This window comes from Piliocolobus tephrosceles, chromosome 8 (assembly GCF_002776525.5).
Source record: "Piliocolobus tephrosceles isolate RC106 chromosome 8, ASM277652v3, whole genome shotgun sequence".
Classification (NCBI taxonomy): domain Eukaryota; kingdom Metazoa; phylum Chordata; class Mammalia; order Primates; family Cercopithecidae; genus Piliocolobus; species Piliocolobus tephrosceles.
The window spans coordinates 96,326,683-96,347,941 of record NC_045441.1 but is presented as its reverse complement, the minus strand read 5'-3'; the positions used below and the strand labels follow the sequence as shown (position 1 = coordinate 96,347,941).

General features: G+C 35.6%; 1 protein-coding gene across 2 annotated transcripts in view; it reads left to right on the top strand.

The window, feature by feature from the left end:
* The window catches only part of RELN (reelin), a 519,467-nt gene that overhangs the window by 244,728 nt on the left and 253,480 nt on the right, over nt 1-21,259 (top strand). For both annotated transcript variants that reach the window (XM_023192552.2, XM_023192551.3), the window contains exons 7-8: nt 12,172-12,268; nt 17,225-17,276. In XM_023192552.2, the coding sequence (XP_023048320.1) occupies nt 12,172-12,268; nt 17,225-17,276 (149 nt within the window). The remainder of the gene's footprint in view (nt 1-12,171; nt 12,269-17,224; nt 17,277-21,259) is intronic.

The window sequence follows — 21,259 nt, the reverse complement described above, 5'->3', positions numbered from 1 at the left end:
TACAGCAGCATCATAAAGGAGGGAAAAATACAGTGTTCGATGTCTTGAACCCCTTAGAAGCCAACGTAAACATCCTAAAGTCAGAAACAAGCATCTAGTAAAATCAGATATCCCCATGAAATATTTCCAATAAACTAACAAAGCCCTACTTTGTTTTGGAATCTGATAGGCAGTTTTAACTCTCCCAAAGCTTCTATTTTCTTGCTACATGTTTTGTCGCATGAGTTTTGTCCCTTATAACATTGTCTTTGATTCTCTTTACCCCAGAAAAGAATCAGAAACCCAGTGCAGCTTTGTAACAGTATGGAAAATAGAATCCTTGTGGCCGACACGGTCCCTATGCCACTGCCACACACCACCAGATAGAAGCAAAGTTCCGGGGTATGCTGCATTTAGCCAAATTCCCATAATCAATACACCACCGAATAATTTCCCTCAAAAGAAAAACTGTGCTACTTATAAGAACATATTTCTCCCATGGGATTCTCAAAGCTTCATATGAATTATTTACTCTGTACTTCTTATTGTTAAGCAAAAGAGAAATTAAGAAACTAGTTATGTCTGTACAGTCTTAGAGAGGTAGGTCAGTTTAAAAGTTAAAACGCTCACAAAGTATTTACTTCCATTAACTTTACCTAATAAATTCAACTTTTAATTCTATTTCACATAACTCTTTAATATTCAAGTTTATCTCATGTATTGTATATAAAAAATGAAGAACATAAAATGATATTATTATGAATGAAGGTAACAGGTAAGTTACTCTTTCAAGTTTTTTATGGCAGTTGGAATAGAAATAAGAAACTTTTTATGTCAACTCAATATCGAATGTACTATCTGTTCAGTTTGAATATTTGAAATTGTTCAAAAATTTAAAAATTTATGTGGTTAAAGGTTCAAATAATCCAAAAATATAAGCAGTAAAAATAAGCCTCCTTCCCACACTAGACCTATATTCTTTCTCCAGGGTCAACAACTTGGGTAATAGTTTCTTTGAGTCCTTCTGGAAGTTGTTTATGCTTATACAAGTGTAGCAGTTATGAATTCTGTCCAGAAACTTGAGTATCAGAGAAATAAAACTTTCTTTATTCTTCCGTAACCCAACCTAATTTCTTTATATTCTCCTCCTCCTGCCATGTTGGTGGAAACTTAATTTCAGTCAACTCTGGCTTGTCATCTTCTATTTTTTTTTGTTTGTTTGTTTTTGTTTTTGAGCTTAATGTCAGGTGTCTTATTAGTGCAAAGGCAGAAGATAGAATGAGGATGCACCTCTGGTCCCCAGCCATCTATCCGTTCCTGCAGATATCCACTGAATCTTGCGTTATCTCATCTAGTCTGGTGACTAGTCCACACAGCCCGGCTTTGTCCCTGTCCTCACCACTGTTACCGAGCAGTGGTTCTGTTTTGAGCCCAGCCTGAGGGCATGGAGACTGTTCTGCTGTTCCCAGTCCTAGGCCATGGGCATCTTTTCTGTGCTGTACTCTGGTGTGCAATTGTGCAACTCTGGTCCTTCTGCCTCCCTCAGATGCAGAGCATAGATTCCTTCTACTCTTTGCCTCCTAGATCTCTCTGGGGCTCTGCTAGGGAAGTGGCCCTCCATATCCCCACTCCCCCAGTGGCTTCTGATTGACTTGTTTGAATGAGAGATGAGAAGTAAAGTTTTAAGGGAAGAGAGTAACAAAATCCCTTCATGTGAATATAATGGCAGCTCAGTCTTGATGAGAATGAAGCTTCTACACTTTACCCTGAACCACAAGCAGCTATACCTCTGGAGCTCAACACAAATTGCATCAATTCCAATGTGCCATTGAACCCAAGAGGGTGAGGGAGAGCACAAATGAATGAATACCACTTTACGAGTGCTGTTAGCATATGTGTTCAATGTGTCTGCACTACTGATGAGAGAGGACATCAATAGTGCCTTTGTCATACAGCAACAACCCTCCAAAACCTCCCCCAACAAAATGGGAAGAAAAACCTCATATAACTAAATTCAGGAGAATGTAAGGGACCACAAATACATTTTATTTTATTAACACTTTACTTATGCAGCTACTATTTTTTTAACACTTTACTTATGCAGCTACTATTGAACATCGACCACATATACATAGATTCTTTATGAATTAATTTATTGCATTGTAAGAATAACACTGCCAGTATTTTATGTGAATGGGGAAAATCTTGAGTTTTTGAAAAATAAATATACCTAAGAACCAAAAACTAGAACCATCCCAGATGTTCATCAACCGGAGGATGGATACACAGTGATACATCCACACAATTGAATACTATTAACATTCAGCAATAAAAAGGAATGGATTATTGACAGTTGCAACGACATGGATGAATCTCAAAAATTTTACGTTGAATGAAAAGATGCCACGCCAGGTGCAATGGCTCTCGTCTGTAATCCCAGCACTTTAGGAGGCTGAGGCGGGTGGATCACGAGGTCAAGAGATCGAGACCATCCTGGCCAATGTGGTGAAACCCCATCTCTATTAAAAATACAAAAATTAGCTGGGCATGGTGGCATGCACCCGTAGTGCTACTCGGGAGGCTGAGGCAGGAGAATCACTTGAACCTGGAAGGTGGAGGTTGCAGTGAGCCGAGATCACACCACTGCACTCCAGCCTGGTGACAGAGACTCTGTCTCAAAAAAAAAAAAAAAAAAAAAAAAAAGAAGGAAGGAGAGATGCCAGACCCAAGAGTTCTATGAAATCCAGATTAGGCAAAATTAACACGATAGAAATAAGATCAGTAGTTGTTTCAGGGACAGAGAGTTGACTGGGAAAGAGCATGAGGCACCTCTCTGGGGTGATGATTATGTTTTATATCGTGAGGGGATGTGGATTACATAGATGGATGCATTTTCAGAACTTGAGATCTGTGTATTGCACTGTGTGTAAATTTTCCTCAGTAAAAATTTCAATAATAAGAAGAAAGGCAATGAATAAAATAAGACATAGGAGATATTTCTGATTCGTAACTTGAGAAAGAGAAAGAGAGACTGCAAAGGAACTAAAACAGGAATGGATTCTAGTTTTCTCAAGAAGTGTTTTACCCTCTAAGCAATTACAAAGTCAGAGAGGATCTGTGTTTTATTTAAGTTATCCCTTTAATGCTTACTTTCTGAAGATCACAGAAGGCATCCAGACTCTAATATCACCAGGCTCTGATGTTCTAGTGGGAAATGTAGAACTATTAAAAAACACAATGATAAATGGCAACTAGATGACAACAGATGTTTCCCCTCCAGCACAATGATAGAACAATAATAATAGCAGAGATGCCCTACTCAACAGCGATCAGGGAAGAATAGGAGTTACTCCTCAGAAATAGCATCTTAGATACTGGGTTGTGATGCCAACAGAGATGTGAAACATCAAGAAAGTCACAAATAAAGTTGTCTCAGATCCTGTGGTACAAGAAGACCTCCATCAGTTAGATAATGAAACAGAAAGGCCCACAATGTACAACAAAGGAAGCTAAAGCCATGGTTGGCATTGCATTGGATTGCTAGAATCAAGACAAGACTAGAACATTTCCATTTTCATATGTAAATGACAATATTACAGGACCAGGGAAATAGCAATCACAGACTCTGCCACATCTGGTATTCTCTTGAAAATACCAATTTTTTGGAGCAATTAATATGAAATCAGGAAAAAGACTGGTGATTTGGCTTACTAACATTCCTTTGAGAAAAATAATTGTCTGAACAACGAGTGTAAAAATACTGAGATTTCAAGATGATGGGTGAATTATTCTAACTGGAGCTTTATTTAATAATAGCTTAGCCCATAAATGAAAATAAGTCAAGCAAGCAGTAAAACCACTTTATAGTTCATTAGTATTTTGGACAACCCCCATGCCATAAATAATAAAAAACAAAGAGGACTCCTCCATTTAGTAGCCAAGTGTGAGAACTACAATGTAAGTGGAGTTTCTAGGTAATCAGAAAGAAGTAAGACTGATGAACAAACAAGGGAGAAATAAATAGGATAATAAAAGTATCTCCACTGTGCTCAGTATCCAACATGCCCATGGGCAGTGAGCCGGAAAGACAGTGCTGGTGAAAGGGAGCATAAACCTTTCATTTTCTCAAGAGCAAGTAGCTACAGGAAATGGTGAATAGATGAAAAAAAATCAAACACAATAAATATTTTCTCTGATGACGTACCCTTGCCAGAACCTCTAGTGTATCTGTGCATTTTCAGGTTATGGAATTATAATTTAATATTTGGAGTTTAATGGTTCACTATTTTGATCGTGTGTGAATCTCTGCTTTTTCTCTAGCCTGCTCCCTCTTGATTTCTTCACCACTTTCTACTCTCTCTTACTTTTTCTTCTCTTTCGTTAATAACCTTTTTCTCTTATTACAAAACTCTCCTCTAACTTTCCTCGCTAGCTTCCTCCCCCTCATTTCCCTTTTTCTATCATGATGTAATTGCTCTGGGGAAAAGTTTCATCTACAATAGAAAGGTTAACCAGGGGGTGTCCAACTAATAAAATAAGGTGTGAATCTAGAGGTTTATTACTTCCTTGTTTAATTTCTGGTTTAGGTGACAAAAACAAGAGCTCACTCAAAGGAATTAAATGTCAAGTACATTTGAAACAAGTAAGAAAATATTTCTTCAAGCAGCATGTAGTGCAATTTACCATAGTAGGAGGTCAGAATATTGTGTGCAGTAGTAATATTTTAGAGGTGTTATTTTTAACCTAAATAACGTTTGTCATTCGCACCTGTTAACGAAGAAGAGATCAATTTTTTAACTCCCTAGTGAAATAAGAAGAGTTATCTTACCTTCCTCAGTGAAAAGTAATGAGAAAGAATGAGCTATAAATGGAGTTTGTCATTTTCACATTTACAGCATGTGTTAGCTCCTTAGAAAAAAAGACATGACATAGTTGAAGGTAATATTATTCTCAGTCTTATATAATGAACTTTCCTTGCTGTTTCTCTAAAAAGATTCCACATTTACAAATGGAATAGGATTTTTTTAAAAAATAAGCTTGATCTTTCATTTCTTGAAAGTGATCATGTAAATTGCTTACAAGTATAATGTTTTATTATAAAACATTATCTATATTGTAAAATATGGTCAGAAGTTGAGTATTTGGTTGTTGAGGTTTGAATGGAAGGTACAAAGAGTTCTGGTGTCTCAGAATAAGTCAGCTGACAGCCCAGCTACCAAATGGCCGGCAAGATCTCTTTTACTCTGATGAATTCATCAGTCCTTGAGCTGGCCTTGCTTTGCAAGTGCATACCTCAGATTCTTGTTAGCACAGGCAGTGTGATCTGTACCTGGGGTTGCAGGCACATTATCTTTGGGTCAGGAAATTACAAGAAACTTTTCTTTTCCTTTTTCAGTTTTAAAGAACCTTTAAATAATCAGAACAAAAGTTAAAATTATCCAAATATCTCCATTCGGAAATGCTGGTGAATGTGGCTCAGAAATACAGGCTTATAGAATGTCAGATTGCTTCTGGTGGAGCTGATCATCAGACACTGACCCCTTCAGTGGCAATACATTATGGAGAGATAATATGATGTCCTTGGTCTTGAGGACAAATTACATGTATCTCAAATGAGAATTTGATGATAACTGATTGTCAGTGAGTTTCCAGGTGATTAACTTGCTTCAGCAGAGTACCTGACTACAGACTGAGTGATTTCACTATGATCTAAAAAGAATGAGTCATGCCATTAGACTGCTCTTGAGAAAACAATATTTATTTACTGTTATCAGGATGATGTCACCACCAACCATTTATAAATCTCTGGTTGTGCAAAGGAGCTCAATTTTCTTATTCATCCTCCTCTTTCCTGCATCCTGAGAGCCCATCTGAGTCACTGCTCTGTGGGGACCCCAGACTACAGGGACATTTCACCTCATCTTCCTCTGTGCCCGATGAATGGTGGTTGAGCATATTTTCATGCCTAATAATTTAAAAATCAGGATTAAAAAGCCCAGTTATATCTTCAGAAGTATACTCTCTACTGTTCAAAGGTATCATCACATGTAATTCTTTGTCCCTCGAAAAAAACAGTCACCTGAATAATAAATAGCAAAAAATAGAGAACTAATACCAAAATAACAAGCTTGCGATTTGCCAAGGAGCTTGTTACAGTGGAAGACAAAACCCAGGTTCAAAGCATTTGTTTTTCTTTTATGTTTATGGTTTGATCCTAGTTTTTTTGGTCAGCAAGTACCAGTCTTTATATTTGCTGATTCTTTTATAATTTTGTTAGTGAAAAAAGAGATAGTGTACATATGAAATAGATTGTGATGAATTATCTAAGAATATATATAGCCAAAGGGGTACTGAATTTGATTGTCATGTACTTCAGTCCAGTGAATTCACTCTTAATGTTTTTTATGAAGTAGTCCATTCATCTCTCTACTTTTTATACTTTTTTATTAACAAAAAAATTATCCTATAAATGAAAAAATAATTTTTAAGAAAAGTTATTGTAAATGTTCAAAATAAATGTTCACAGTAAAAATGACAAACATTCCTTGAAATGCACATTGTTTTTATAGAATTGGAATTTTTCCCTCACTAGCTGCGTGAGGCAGAGTGGAAACAATACTGGACAAGAAATCAGGCAACCTGAATTCTAGTCCTGTTTCATCATCAGAAGGGAATGGTGAGATGCAGTGATATTTCAAGTCCCCTCTCACTTGATGATCTGTAAACTCAAATAATAGATAAGCTTCATGTGGAACCTAAGCATGTGATAAATTGGTTCAGAGACGGTTTAATAAGTTCAAGCTTTCAAAGGTTTTTGAGGATTGCTGGTATTTCCCTTAAAATGTCTTTTTATCATATCGTTCATGGCAAAATATATTTTTGAGGTGGACAATCCATATGATACGCCAAGGTATCCGGCAGATTCTTGTGTTCTGTTTTTCATATTGGGAAATATAAAAGGGGAAAAGCATTCTTAGATTAGAGAAATATTTAGTATTACTTTTACTATTAGGCAGAGAAGCAATTCATTTATAATCCTTAGGCTGGAAGGTCACATTCCTTTTTAAGTTGAACAACAGAAGTCTGTTTAACTGGGATTATTGAAAACTTCCTTCTTCCCACAAATCTCTGAAGAGTATGTTACCTAACTTTACAAAGCCCAACATTTTCCTGAGAAAATGAGAAAGTAGAAAACATTTAATTGTGAGGTTACAGATTTGCATGTCAGCAATAAACAACAGCAGTTTTTGTTTTTGTTTTTATTTTTGTTTTACACTGAGCCTAAAGAAAATTGAACCACTCATTATCCAGCAAATCAAATCCTAGTTCTTAGGAACTCATAGAACTTTTCCATAAAGGAAGAGTAGAATTTCAGATTACTTGTGGTCTTCACAGAGAAAATTTTGGGGGGTTAAATACCTCACTCCACTCAACCAAGTTAAATTGTTAGACACAGAGGCATTCTGAGAAAGTGAGGAGGGTAGGACTGAAAGAGCACTTATGCATTTAAGTATTGTTTCAAATTCTGGGGTGAGCCAGGAATTATTTTTCTTGGAATTTGAATGTTTGTTTATATCCATAGGTTTTTAAAATTCATCTCATCTTTCTGGCAGGGGTCACTATTCTCTTCTTGGAAGCCATGACCACCAGTTGCCCTCTGTACTGTCTTGCCTGGTCTCCATCAGGATCATTGTGTTCAACATGAAATTATGATTTATCTTTCCCTTTATCATAATGGCATTCATATGTGTAGTTGTACAATAGTTAACTTTATTGGTAGAAAAAATATTAGGAAGATCACCTTAATGGGCAGCACAGATTAGTTAAGAATATGCATAGAAAGGAACCCCACCACCAATAATCATGGAGAAGTAAATGGAGATACACTTGGATTGATACACACTGAAGGATTATGATGATGGTTAGAGCTTTCCAGAAACCAGACCACGGGCAATCTGGTTGTTCCCCAGGGATTCATTCTTGAACCTTTTCTCTTTTTACTTTGTATATCCTCCCTTATCCCCAGGCCCCTAAAGATAAGCACTCCCATGATTTCAACTAGATCCTAAACTGTCCTATCAGTCCCAATCGCCTTTCTCTGAAAGTTCAGCTGATCATCTCCAATTCTGAGTGTAACCAGAAAGCAGGCAGTTTCCAAGCCCTCTAATTCTCTAGAGTTGTGTTGTCCAACATGGTAGACGCTAGTCACGAACGGCTGTGGAGCACTTGAAATGTGGCTAGTCTGAATTGAGATGTGCTGTAAGTATAGAATATACCCCACAATTTGAAGACAGTATTTAAAAATGTAAACAGTGTAATTAATAATTTTTATATTACTTACATGTGAAAATATAATTTGAATATATTGAGTTAAATGAAACACTTTGTTAAAATTAATTCGTTTCTTTTTAATGCAGCCATTAGAAGTGGAAAATGACAAATGTGGCTTACATTAGGTTTTTATAGAGCAGTAGAGGGTGTCCACTTTGCTCCATCCCACCTTATTTCAAGGCACCATTGTATCTTACTTGAGTTACATTAGTCGTCCCCAGTCTTGTCTACCTCCAGCCCATAATTTGCGATAGTAATTTTTCTAAAAGGGATTTGCCACATGACTTTGGAAACAAAATAATTAGTTCTGCAATTGACTAGCTGTGTAACCTTGGGCAGTAATTTAATATTTCTAAATCTCAGTTCTAGCATTGTCTAAGTGGAGATAAAAAATGGAGAGGATTTTGTATCAATTAATTGAGGCATTATTTGTAGAGCTTCTATCAGCACCTATCACATGGTAAACAGCGCATGAAGCCTTTGTGAGCTGGTTACAACTTTCTAGCCACATCCTTTGCTGCCTTTCTGCTTGGATCAACGTGGTTCCAGTCATACTGACCCACTGAACTAATAGTCCAGCTGTGTGTCATAATTTCTGCATTCCATGTGTCCTATCACACACTCATCTTTCTTTCCTGCTTGAGTAACTCCTATTTCTCAGTCAGGACCAGTTCTGGGACCATCTCCTTTGGACGCTTTCTCTTACTTCCCCAGTCTCTACATTAGGTACCATCGCAACCAGTGTATGCTCCTGTTATGAGTGAAGAGCAATGACAAGTGTCACGGCTGTTGGAGGTAGCAAGTTCTAGGTCCAGATTACAAACTCTAGGTTCAAATTGCAGCTTCACGACCATGTGACCTTGAGCAAATGCCTAACTTCTCTGTAGCTAAATCTTCTCCTTAGTAAAATAAGACACTGATAACTGTCTTAGAGAGTAAAAGGCATTTGAGTGTCTGATACATCGTAGAATGCAATAAATAGCTATCGTTGCATTGACACCCTCTATTGTAACTCTTTGTTTACTTCTCTGCCTTTCCATTTGAAATGTAAGCTCCTGGAAGAAAAGACAAGTGTTTCTTTGGTCCTTGTATCACTAAAGCTTAGTGCAGTGCTTATGAGCCCTCAACCTAAGTTTGTTAAAATCAAGAATGAATTAATAAATGATGGATGAATAAATAACACCATTGGCATCTAAGAGAGGGTTGAATTTGACCTCCTAGAGGGATGGACATTCAGGGTAAATTAAAATAATTTATGTTGACAAACCCCGTCAGACTGTGAGAAATTCAAGTAAAGGACATTTAAAAGACCTTGGCAGAAATCTGACAGATTTGTCCCATCAGTCCTTGGTGAAGCCATTGTTTCTGGAGGTAGCAGCCACACAGTGGGTAATATCTGATCATTATAAATCTTTTAGTTTCTTCAGCAGGATTACCAATGCCTTTTTCCATTTATTATAAATTTGTGGAGATATAAAGCACAATGAAGAAGAGAAGGGTCTAGAGGATTGTTGAGTTCAATGGGAAGAATAGCTGTATCTGTTTTCTTTTCTCTTGTGTTTTTATTGTTTGTTTGTTTGTTTTAACCCCTGCTATTCTACTACATAGAAGTGATTCTCCAAAGACATCAAACATCTGTTATCTAAGTACTGGTTCTCTAATTCCAGGCTGTAGGCCGTTACTTTTATACAGTTATCCAGTTTCTAGCTGAGTTCTGTTTAAGCAAAACTATGGAAGGAGGGGGCCTATAATACATATATTATATATAGATATTTTCTTGATATATAGTTGATTTGGAAACTGCTGAGCAATATTTATAGACAAAATAATTGCTATAGAAGTTTAAGCAGCAGGCCTCAAATTTCACATCAACAATGACACTTTTAGTTCAGAGTCGCTGGAGACAAATTGCAGATAGCCATTGTGAGATTTGAACATTCTTTTACTTTTTTCTCCGTCAAACTTGATGTTTCTCTTAAGCCATTTCACAATGACTTGGAGGCCAAATAATCTTCATCTCTCACTAAAGTAAGAAGCCTACTATAAATTTTGTGCTACTTCACTGTACTTTTATCACGATCACAAGAATTAGAAAAGTAGTAAGAAGTCATTCACATAATACAGTCTCTATGGGAAAAAAAAAAAAAAAACCCTCATGTAAGTTTCTGGAGTAGAAGAAAATGGTGGAAATCCATGAGAAATTCTTAGCAATAATGATAGCTAACACTTGCATCATGCTTACTATGTGCCAGGCACTATTCTAAGTTAATTTAGACCTCAGACCTTTAAAGTGGTTATATTTATGAAGTTGTGTTATATTCATTTATTCATTCAACAAATATTTCAGGAATACAATGTGCTCAAAAGGACCATGCCCTAATGAACAAGAGACAGGTTTATTGTCCTTACGAAGCTACTGTTGTGTCTCTTCTAATGTCTTGCTTCACAGTAACCAAGGGAAGATTTGAATCTCCTAAGAATTGTGATGCTATGAGATACTAACATTTCAAATTCTGTATCAAATTTGTTTATGTTTTTTCTAAAATCTGTTAAAAACACTTGGTACTGTTGATCTTTTGTGTGGGAACGTGGCTCAAAAGATTGGAATAATAACATTTAATCAATGTGGTAAACATAGAGGAAGAACTTTGATTTCTTTGCCAAGTTTTGACGTGCAGTGTTTCTGCCTCCTGGCTTTATGGGCTCCTTTCACACTTTTGTCTTCTTCCTCTTTGGATGGGTGTTCTACTCCTTTTCTCTAAAATTAACAAACGGCTGAAAGGGCATAATACAATAATCTCCTAAACAAAGGGCATAGTGCCCTTTCTGCAGTGTTTGGCACCTGGAATGTGAAAGTCTTTGAAAATGTTCTTTCTGCATGAAATACAGCTCTCATGTGGTTTGAGGTTCAGACAGGGGAAACATAGCTCTTTCTTTCTACATGTTAGGAATGTAATGATTGTAGGTTGACATGTCACAATGCAGAAAATTGTAAATGTTACTGTAAATATACAAGGTCAAATCCAGAATACACATACCTTGTGTATTCAATCTCTACTAGATAGAGATATGAATAAATTCATTTTTGAGATCCTGTCCTAAGATTTTAATAACCACTTCATTTTATAGTAATAAAGATAAGAGCTAATTACGTTATTTGCAAAGTTAGCATAATAGCTCACTATCCAAAATTTGCTTGAATTAGAATTTGTGTGTATATCATACTAATACATGGATTAAATACAATCTGATTTCATTGTTTTTAGCGTGGTGGAATGTATACATGCAGATTTGTCTGAGGACAGTCATTTTAAACATTTACATTAACCATAACTCCAAAGAAAAATGTTTAAAATGCATAAAACACCTTTTAATTTCAGAGATACAAGTTTTTATGTAAGTGGATATTACTCTGCTTATTTTTAATACTTGCAAATGTCATTGTATTGGGCATGTATATATTATATAATTACTGATTATAATATCATCTTTCATTAAGTACCTGCTGTGACATTGGTTCTGTACTCTGAGTTTTATATATAATCTCTCATTTCATCCTCACAATAACTATGTGGTATTTAGGTCAGTATTGTTATCCTCGTTTACAGGTGAGGGAACTGAAACTTTGGAAGGTTAAGTAACTTGCCCACCACTGTAAGTAACTGAAAGAATTGAGATTTATGTTCAAGTCTTTCTGGTTTCAGATCTTCTTAACCTTATTATAATACAAAATACCCCTACTTTCCTCGAAATGGCGATTTGAGCTGAGTAGCAGTAACTATTACATCTCTTCTTACCTGAGCAGTAAGCCACATGTGCTACTTAGTTCTCAGACTGGGAATGTGTTCTGTGTTCCTGCAGGGTTCAATGTAACAACTGTGAGACTGGAGAACAGTGTGGTGCGATTATGCATGGCAATGCTGTCACCTTCTGTGAACCATATGGTCCACGAGAACTGGTAAGTATGTGCTATTTATGTACATTATTCCATTACAGTATTTACTGAGCTTTTTGCCAACAAAAGTTTTTCTTACGCTCTTAAAGTTCAGATGAAAATTCAAATATGATTTATGAGTCCTATTACAAATATCTTAAAATTGGAAGGGGCGATTCTATGGCCTGTTTTCAGATGTAAAAATAAGTAATTCAATGACAAAATTGTCAGCATCAGTGGATCTCATTAAACATGGAGCATCACTATGATTAGATGGCTTTTTAAAAATTTGAGTATTTGCTATAATATACATAATAAACAGTTTATGACCTTCTAAGTTCTCCTATAAAGCCGTGCTCTTAAAATTGTCCTTATTTTCTCCTTGCAAGTCAAAACTGTTAGATGTTCAGTTTTATCACGTTATTTTAAAACTTTGGTTCATAGCCACAGAAGAACCTGATGGATTTTTCTTTAAGTGAAAGAGCACCCTGAATAAACCAGTTTTAAAAAAATTTTTGATTCATGTCATATTACTTAGAAGCAGATTATTTTCCTTTACTTTAGATTGATTAGTAGCTTTTGCTTGCCAAATCATATGTAAAATGAAACATGAGCATTCAAAAAGGAAAGAAGTGAAACTACTAGCCATCAGCATGCAGCTAATGAGCCTTTTTTGTTGTTGTTGTTAACTTGGTAATTCTTTCTGGCATGAAAACTACTTTCATTTTACCTTCTTGAAAAACAATATAAAAGCACTTGTTATGTTATATCCTGTCTCAATTCCTTTGTCCCTAATACTCTTCTTGTACTATCTCTTATACTTTACTTTTCTGCTTTGCAGCTTGGCTTTAATGCTTGTTCTTTTATTTCCCATATCTTCCTTTTCAGAGGGCTTCTGATAATAGGTTGTATTTTTCACCCTTCTGTCACAATTGTGTTTAAAAATCATTAACTTTCAAAGTTGTCAAAAGACTGACTTCCAATGTAAATTGTTGGGGGGGCGGGTGCCAAGATGGGCAATTAAAAGAAGATTTAGTTATCAAAATGTGAAAGCCAATTAATTGTTGTAAGATGGTTCTTATTTTATGCTGCTTAAATACCCCTTTCATGCCAACAGATACATTTAATTTATTAAAGATACAAGCTTCAGAGCATTGATGAATTGAGGAGTTTTTAGTTGAAATTACAACACAAACAATTAATTGGATGCAAATTAAAATAATAGGTGCTCATAATTCAAGCCTCACAAGTGCTGTAATATTCCTGCAGAGAAGTATGACTCTGGTGGTGAAGTTTTTCTTGAAAAAATAGATTTGCTAGTACATTTTAGATAATATACCATGACAGAATTAATTATCTATAAACCTTACCAAATTTAATTTTTTTACTGTAGTTAATTGAGCTTAGACTAAATGCCTGTTTTAGAAGGTGTCTCATTTAGTAATATTCCTGGAAATGCTTAGCAAGTTATTTTTGTTGCCACTGGTTAATAGGAAATAAAAATATCTAAGAATATAATGCCAAAATTCATATTTTCATAGCATAAAACTGAAGTATTATTTAATCCTTTGTATGTTTAGTCCTCATTGTTTCACTATATCCCTGTTTATTTAGCATTAGAGTTGACATATTCGGTGGGCTAATTTTGAATTGTGTTTTATAATTAATGTAGGATTAGCCTTTCAACTAAAAAGGAAAATATTCAAAATAATTATCTTCATCTAGGAAATAAGAAAGCATGTAGTTTTTATATTTCCATTGTAAGCATTTTCCTAAGATGAATTTGTATGGTGAGATTCAAAGGGAGTAAAATAAAACAGATTGAGAGTGATGAAGATGATGTCCACATTTTATACTAACTTCTAATTTTTCATAATTTTTATATTGTATTGGTGTCCCCAAAGCAAAAATATATATTGTACCCAAGTTGTGTTTATAGAAGACAGATCAATCAAATGAAAAGTGAGGAATTCAGTTTTCAGTTAACATTATATTCAATATTTACTAAAATCCAAACATTTGCATGGTACTTTATGACTGAATCCAGTCAAAATTGTTGTGCATGAGAACTAATGAACGTTATCAGCCCCCAAACATCACTTTTTAAACAGTATGCCTTCTTATTTTTCATAAAACCCATTCTTCCTGAAGTTGTAAGAAAAAGAACCACAAACAAAGAACCTTAGTAGGCTAAGGCTTTATCTTTTAAAATGCTAAAAAGAGGATCTCTATTTTTGTGAATGTAGTTAAAAAACCATTTCATATCAGGAGAAGTTAGTCAGTGAGAGGTGGCAGCAACTGTTACCTGGACATGGCACAAGTTTTTGTTCCTTTTACTGCTATGCCATGCACCCCTCACTGGGTTTTATTTAACCCAGTGAAGTCTCTGTATTTCAGGTGGTGACACTGAACTTTATTCATTTTGTTAGCATAAAATAAAGGTATAAAGGAATTCATTTACTCACTCCTTTAAAGGAAAAGTATGCTCTCAGAATTTAAAATGAAATGAGTTATGTTACCCTCCATTTTAAAAAAAGAAATTATTTATTAAATTATTACTATTATGTTTTAAGACAGGGCTTCACTCTGGCACCCAGGCTGGTGTCCAGGTGCGCCATCATGGCTCACTGTACCCCTGAGCTACCGGGTTCAGCTGATCCTCTGACCTCATCCTCCCACTTCAGACTCCTGCCTCAGCCTCCCGCCTTCTGCCTCAGCCTCCCAAGGAGCTGGGACTACAGGCATGCACCACCATACCCAGCTAATTTTTTTTAATTGTTTGCAGAGATGAGGTCTCCCTATGTTGCCTAGGCTGTCTTGAACTCCTGGGCTCAAGCAGTCCTACTGCCTTGTCTTCCTAAAGTGCTGTGATTACAGACATGAGCCTCCGGGCCAGGCCTATTTACTGAATTATTCTCACATATTTGGAAATGCATTTTAATTACAAGGGTGAGTTTGGACTAAAACAATATCAAACCCAATAAAAAATTTTAGAGAAAAAGTGCAGAATGAACAGCTTTGTCCTACAGTGATTTCTTCTGATTCATTTAGTTATCATACTAATTTCCTGTAGTTTTGAGTACATTTAATAATTTAAGAGAGATTTGGTAAGAAAAAAGTTATGTCTCAGGCAGTCATAGTTAACCATATTATTTACCAAAAGCTCTTTAAAGGCAACTTTTGTTTCAGAATGTCAAATATAAAGGCTTAATAACTCACATTTGAACTCAAGATTAATAATTTGTAATACCCAATTATAAATACAGGTATAATTTGTATTTATAATACTCAAGTATAGATATAGGTGAATAGATTTCAGAATACATTTCATAGGCAGTGCTTCTTTTTTTTTCCCCCTTATCTTCCCTGTTCTTTCTTGTAGCTGATATTTTACTAATAAAATAAATGGGTAAAGGTAAAGAAATGAGTCAACCAGTCCTAAGCTTCCCTGGTGAAAAAAATTAGAATCAGTGACTAATCAAAGTCTAGGTTCACCCTCAGTTAGCACACATAATTTGAAATTTGGCAATATTTCACACAACTTGCTGTTCGCTAGCAGAGGTCACGGCTGTGGAACTTGATCAAGTAGGTGACACAAGCATCATTTATTACACCATCAGGATAAGTAAGACTCTTCAGTACATTTAATGCACTAGCAGTAGCTTTATAGCCATGTATTTAAAGCACATGTTCAGTCACCTCTCCAAGTCATGATACAGATATTTTGATATTCACATGCATCCGATCTTTTAATATTCACATCTCGACGGAATTCCAACAGAACAAGAGGCTTGCTCACTCATTTCCTACGGCTGTTCGTGAATTGTATCGCACTTGACCCTTCTGCAATTGTGGACTCTGTCCTATAAGGGGTAACAAAGTGCAGGGATATGTCTAAAGATGTTATTAAGACGTACAAGAAGCCAAGTACAACAGAGACTCTGTCTCAGAAAAAACAAAACAACAAAAAGAAAAGAAGCAAAAGTAAGACAACCTCCTGCCTCTGCCACAGTGAAGAGTTATCCGCTTTCTATTGCATAGGGTGGAGTCATTGAAATGTCCTATATTGTAGTGTACAGAGTTTCAAAACCCAGCAAAATGAGAACCTGAATTCTCGTCTCATTTGAGCTGGTATGTGTCAAAGTTACTGCTCTGACCCATGAAAGGGTCAGATAAAAAAAAATGTTAAAGGGTAAAAAAAAAAAAATGTTAAAATTAAAGAAGCACCATTCTTCTTTCAGAAGGGGGAAATTTTGCTTAAGCATGCTTCTTCATGAAACTAAGGAAAAGTAGCAGAAACTTGTCAGAAGACTATTTCTAGGTCCATAATTATATTTCTTTTCTTCATTTTTTGGTTAACAGTTTTATTGAGAAATAATCCACAGATTCTACATTTTTTAAAGTGTACAGTTCAAGGCTTCTGGTTTATTTACAAAGTTATGGAACCATTATTACAATCAATTTTAAAGCATTTTATCACACCCCTCCACAAAGAAAGCCTATGACCTTTAGCTATGTAGTTCTATTTCTTTTTCAAAATAATTTTATTCTGCTTATTTGTTCTTAATTTATCTCCCAATTTTTGTTTGGTAGCCTTTTTGCTACATTCTCTTTGGGTCACAGATCTGTTGATATGGTAGGATGGAGGGGAGACGGTGGAATGAGTGGAGAGGAGCCTTGTTAAATGCCTTCACAAGATAACCTGCTGGATTCCATTAAAAACAGTTTATGAAAGGACATTAAGAAATATGCTGTCCATCCCCAAGTCAGGATTTCACTTATTTATTCCCCACAGGGGAACAAGAAACAGATCTGTGTTTGGACACACTGATAAAATGAACTAACAACTGGATAAATGCAACTTCTGTTAATGGATTTCCTCTTTCTTCATTTTTAACTCTTCCCCTCCCCGTACCCCTCCCAGCATCTTTCTTCTCTTTCTCCTATCTTGTCTTATTTTTATGTATTCTTTTTCTGTAGATTACCACAGGCCTTAATACAACAACAGCATCTGTCCTCCAGTTTTCCATTGGTAAGTGTTTTTTAGCAGTTATAATGATTTAACTTGGAAACGTTTGCTTTAAACATGGTGTGCAATCAGGATTGTAATGCCAGATGCTTTCAGATTTAGAGAATAAGTCTTAGTTTTGCAGTAAATAATCTACAACATTTTTAAAGTGAAATAAATATTTTTAAATGTTACATTCTGCTCTCACTTCTCTCCAGCAGGGAGTGGTATTGAAAATACTGCAGATAATTCAATAAATCTTAAGATGATTTACATATGTATTTTGCATACATTGGCTTATTCTATTACATCAGGATTACCTTCCTGGTTGTGTTTTGCTCAGATTAAGATTGAAATATCTTCTATTTCCTGAGGTCTGACTAACTGGTAGTGCGAGAGATAATTACTGGTAACTGAAAGAAACCAATTAAGGCTTCATGTTTGGCATGAATAATCTATGTTAAATTCAAACATAGATAATGAAAACAATGACTGTGTCTGGCAATGTTTCTTTTAAGTGCTTTTGTTTTAGAGCTAAAAGTTCCTACCCAAAGCATTCAGTAAAATAGGGTGCCTTTTGATCGAGTGTTTGCAGTTTTGCTGTCTATTCTATTACCTTACATTTTATTTTTCAAAGGTATGTATTTATGAATAACTGGTATACATTTACAAAGGAAATGTTCTAGGGGAAGAAAGATGCTGTCTTTTAATGGGGCTAGGTCCCATAAGAGTGAAACCCCCTCCTGGTCGTTCCCTGTGGCATGAGAATTGCAGATGTCCAGCAGCCATGCTCAGAACAGCATCCTCCTGTCGCTTCCATATCTTAGAAGGTCCGCCATTAGCGAAAGGACTGTTTCCCTCAGGAGCCCTCTATTCCAAATTGCAAGCCAGTGTTCTACAGCCAGGAGCCCACTGTGGTTGATTGTGCTGAAGAACAGTTTTCTTTTTTTTTTTTTTTTTTGAGACGGAGTCTCGCTCTGTCACCCAGGCTGGAGTGCTGTGGCCGGATCTCAGCTCACTGCAAGCTCCGCCTCCCGGGTTCAGGCCATTCTCCTGCCTCAGCCGCCCGAGTAGCTGGGACTACAGGCGCCCGCCACCTCGCCCGGCTAGTTTTTTTGTATTTTTTAGTAGAGACGGGGTTTCACCTTGTCTGCCAGGATGGTCTCGATCTCCTGACCTCGTGATCCGCCCGTCTCGGCCTCCCAAAGTGCTGGGATTACAGGCTTGAGCCACCGCGCCCGGCAGAACAGTTTTCTTTAAGTCATGTATTTGTCACTTTTTCATCAGAGTGCCTTGTTTCAGCCCATGTAGCAGGTACTATATGAAATCACCTGGTTACATTTTGGGTTTTCTTCTCCAGTTGACAGTATTACCTACAACAGTTTACAGGCAGTTCAGAAGTCCATGTATGATCATAAGCTAAGCATCAGGAAAAACAAAAATAATATTTTTTTGATGAAAGAGTTTTCTTTGACTTATTAACAAGTGTATCCTAACTCTTCTGTAGCAAACACATAATGTTTTTATAATCAAAAGAATATTTTATTTTTAAAGAGTTGTGGTGCTACAAAAATAATTTTTTTAACTGTAGCATGACAGGCAACTTAGAGCCTCTTAATCAGAATACATGTGTTTAGATTAATTATGCTGTTAATATATAAAAATAAGCTGAATAATGGTTAATAATGTATCAGTATTTTGAGTACTTGTTCTTTTTGTTAAAGAAATGAACAGTAGTTTCAGATATTGTCTTTAAGCAATTAAAGAACACGAGAATCAATTTTAAAATACATGTCTCCTAATATTATTCATACTTTATTTAAGGGAGGAGAGCTCCTATGCTGATTAAATTATCCTTTATTAAAGGGGAAAAATTACATTTTGGTGAATAGTATACTGGTAATATGGCTTAGATTCTCTATTTCCTTGCCTTTCATTTGTACCAATTACAATAGAGTTGATGAAAAAGTACCAAGAAGAGGAGGTAATCAGAGAATGAAGGGTTTATTACCTAAGACTCAAAACCCAGAGCAAGCACCAGGGCCAAGGTCTCAGGACTAGACACAAACATGGGACTTAGCAAGAACCCTTGGTCTCCCCACAAGCCAGAAGACTGTAGCCCGTCAGGGCAACTTATGTTATTTAAAGCATGGATTTGTATCCCACTGAAAGACAGGAAGAGTAACAGAATTGGGGAATGAGAGAGAGAGAGAGAGAGTAAGGAAAAAATGAAGGAAGGGTGGAAGGAGGAAGGAAAGAGGGAGGAAGGAAATGAGAAAAAGAGATCTCAAGTTTATAACTAAAAATACATTTACAAATCTTTTCAGGTGGCAGTTTTAGAATCAAAAGTGAAATTTTAACATATCCTAGGAATGAAATGGAACATATTTAGTAAAAGAAATTGTCATTTATTGTTTATAAACTTCATTGGTGAATTTACTTACTACATTTTGAGAGTAAAAAATTGTGGGAAACCAAGAAGAGTTAGGATGGGAAAGAAACAATGTAGCAAACCATCTGTTGTATGGTATGTGGTGGTATGTGGTGAATACAGTATAGTGGGCAGAACTTTCCAGAATTGTTTTTGGGTATCTCATTATCATTTGTTTATATGGATGTTTATGAGGTATGAGGGTGTGACATCATTCTGTTTATTTGAGTGATATGAGGGCAAGATTGAGGAACACTCACAAATTCTAGAAATGCCATAATTGTGTGTATCCATAGTAATCAGATACCAAAATAGAAATTAAAATGAATCCAACCAATCCAATAGCAACCAACATAACCATTTTATTTATAGTCAGTTCAAAAATTATATTAAGATTATGTTATAAAAAAACTATATGTTAACAATTCAACATTTACATTTCCTTGTGTACTATGGAATTCTCCAAATCTATACTAATAATATGGTTACATATGTTCAGTTAGTTTTAGTTCACTCCTTAGGAAGTACTTTAGGATATTAAATGTTAAATGTTCACTGTGTAACACAATGATTCAAAAAGTTTTCTAGGGAATTCCATTATTATTTATGACCTGAGTGATCAATTATGTTCATAATTGATCCACAATTGGAGAAATTATTGTGTTGATACTTTCATATTGCTCTTGTAAACATTTTCAGTTGCATAACAAATGTTATCCAAAAGACTCCAAAATTCCTCCAAATTCCTCATATACAAACTGCTTGAATTATTAAGGGGTGTCTCAAATAAATTCCATCATGCCAATGTTTAGCAGCAATGCTCTCTCAGTTCTTTCAAATACACACATACACACACATGGTATATACAATATATACATATATTACGTTATATATGTATACATACATGTGTATATCTGATGTGTTTATATAATGTATATTTATTATACATGTGTATATAGATTATGTACATGTATATATACACATATACACACTCATACATATATATACATAAATGTAAGGCTGTCTTAACCAAATGATTTTAAAAGTTAAAGAATCCTGAAAATGCATTTCTGCAAGATGAAATTTATCATGTTATCCATAGCTAAATCATCTTGGAAAGTGTCCTAAAATATTCTTAGAACTCTTCATTTTTCCATTCCAATGAAAGATCTTGTATCCATTTCTGTGCTGAGGCATAGATTTGCTACCATTCTCACTTGATTCATTAGATTCAACTTGTAGAATTTATAGTTGTAGCCTTAGGGGTATTTATCCGCTTCCTTTAGATTTCCTCTGGGGTAGGAAGAAAAATTTGAGATAACGCCCTTGCAAAATGTTATCCTACAGATGCCTCCGAACTCTGCTTTCTCAGGCAGGGTTGAGGGTCCAAAGAAAATGCCGGTAGCACTTCATGTCCATCATTCACTTAACAAAATTTCATTGAATATTTGTTATGTGCTCAGTATTTGCTTGAGCTGGCTTTAACTCTGGGAAAACAAAATAAGTGAGAAAACAGAACACATTTAACAAGGCACTGGGTACATACAGAGCATGAAATCTCTAGAAAGTGGCATTG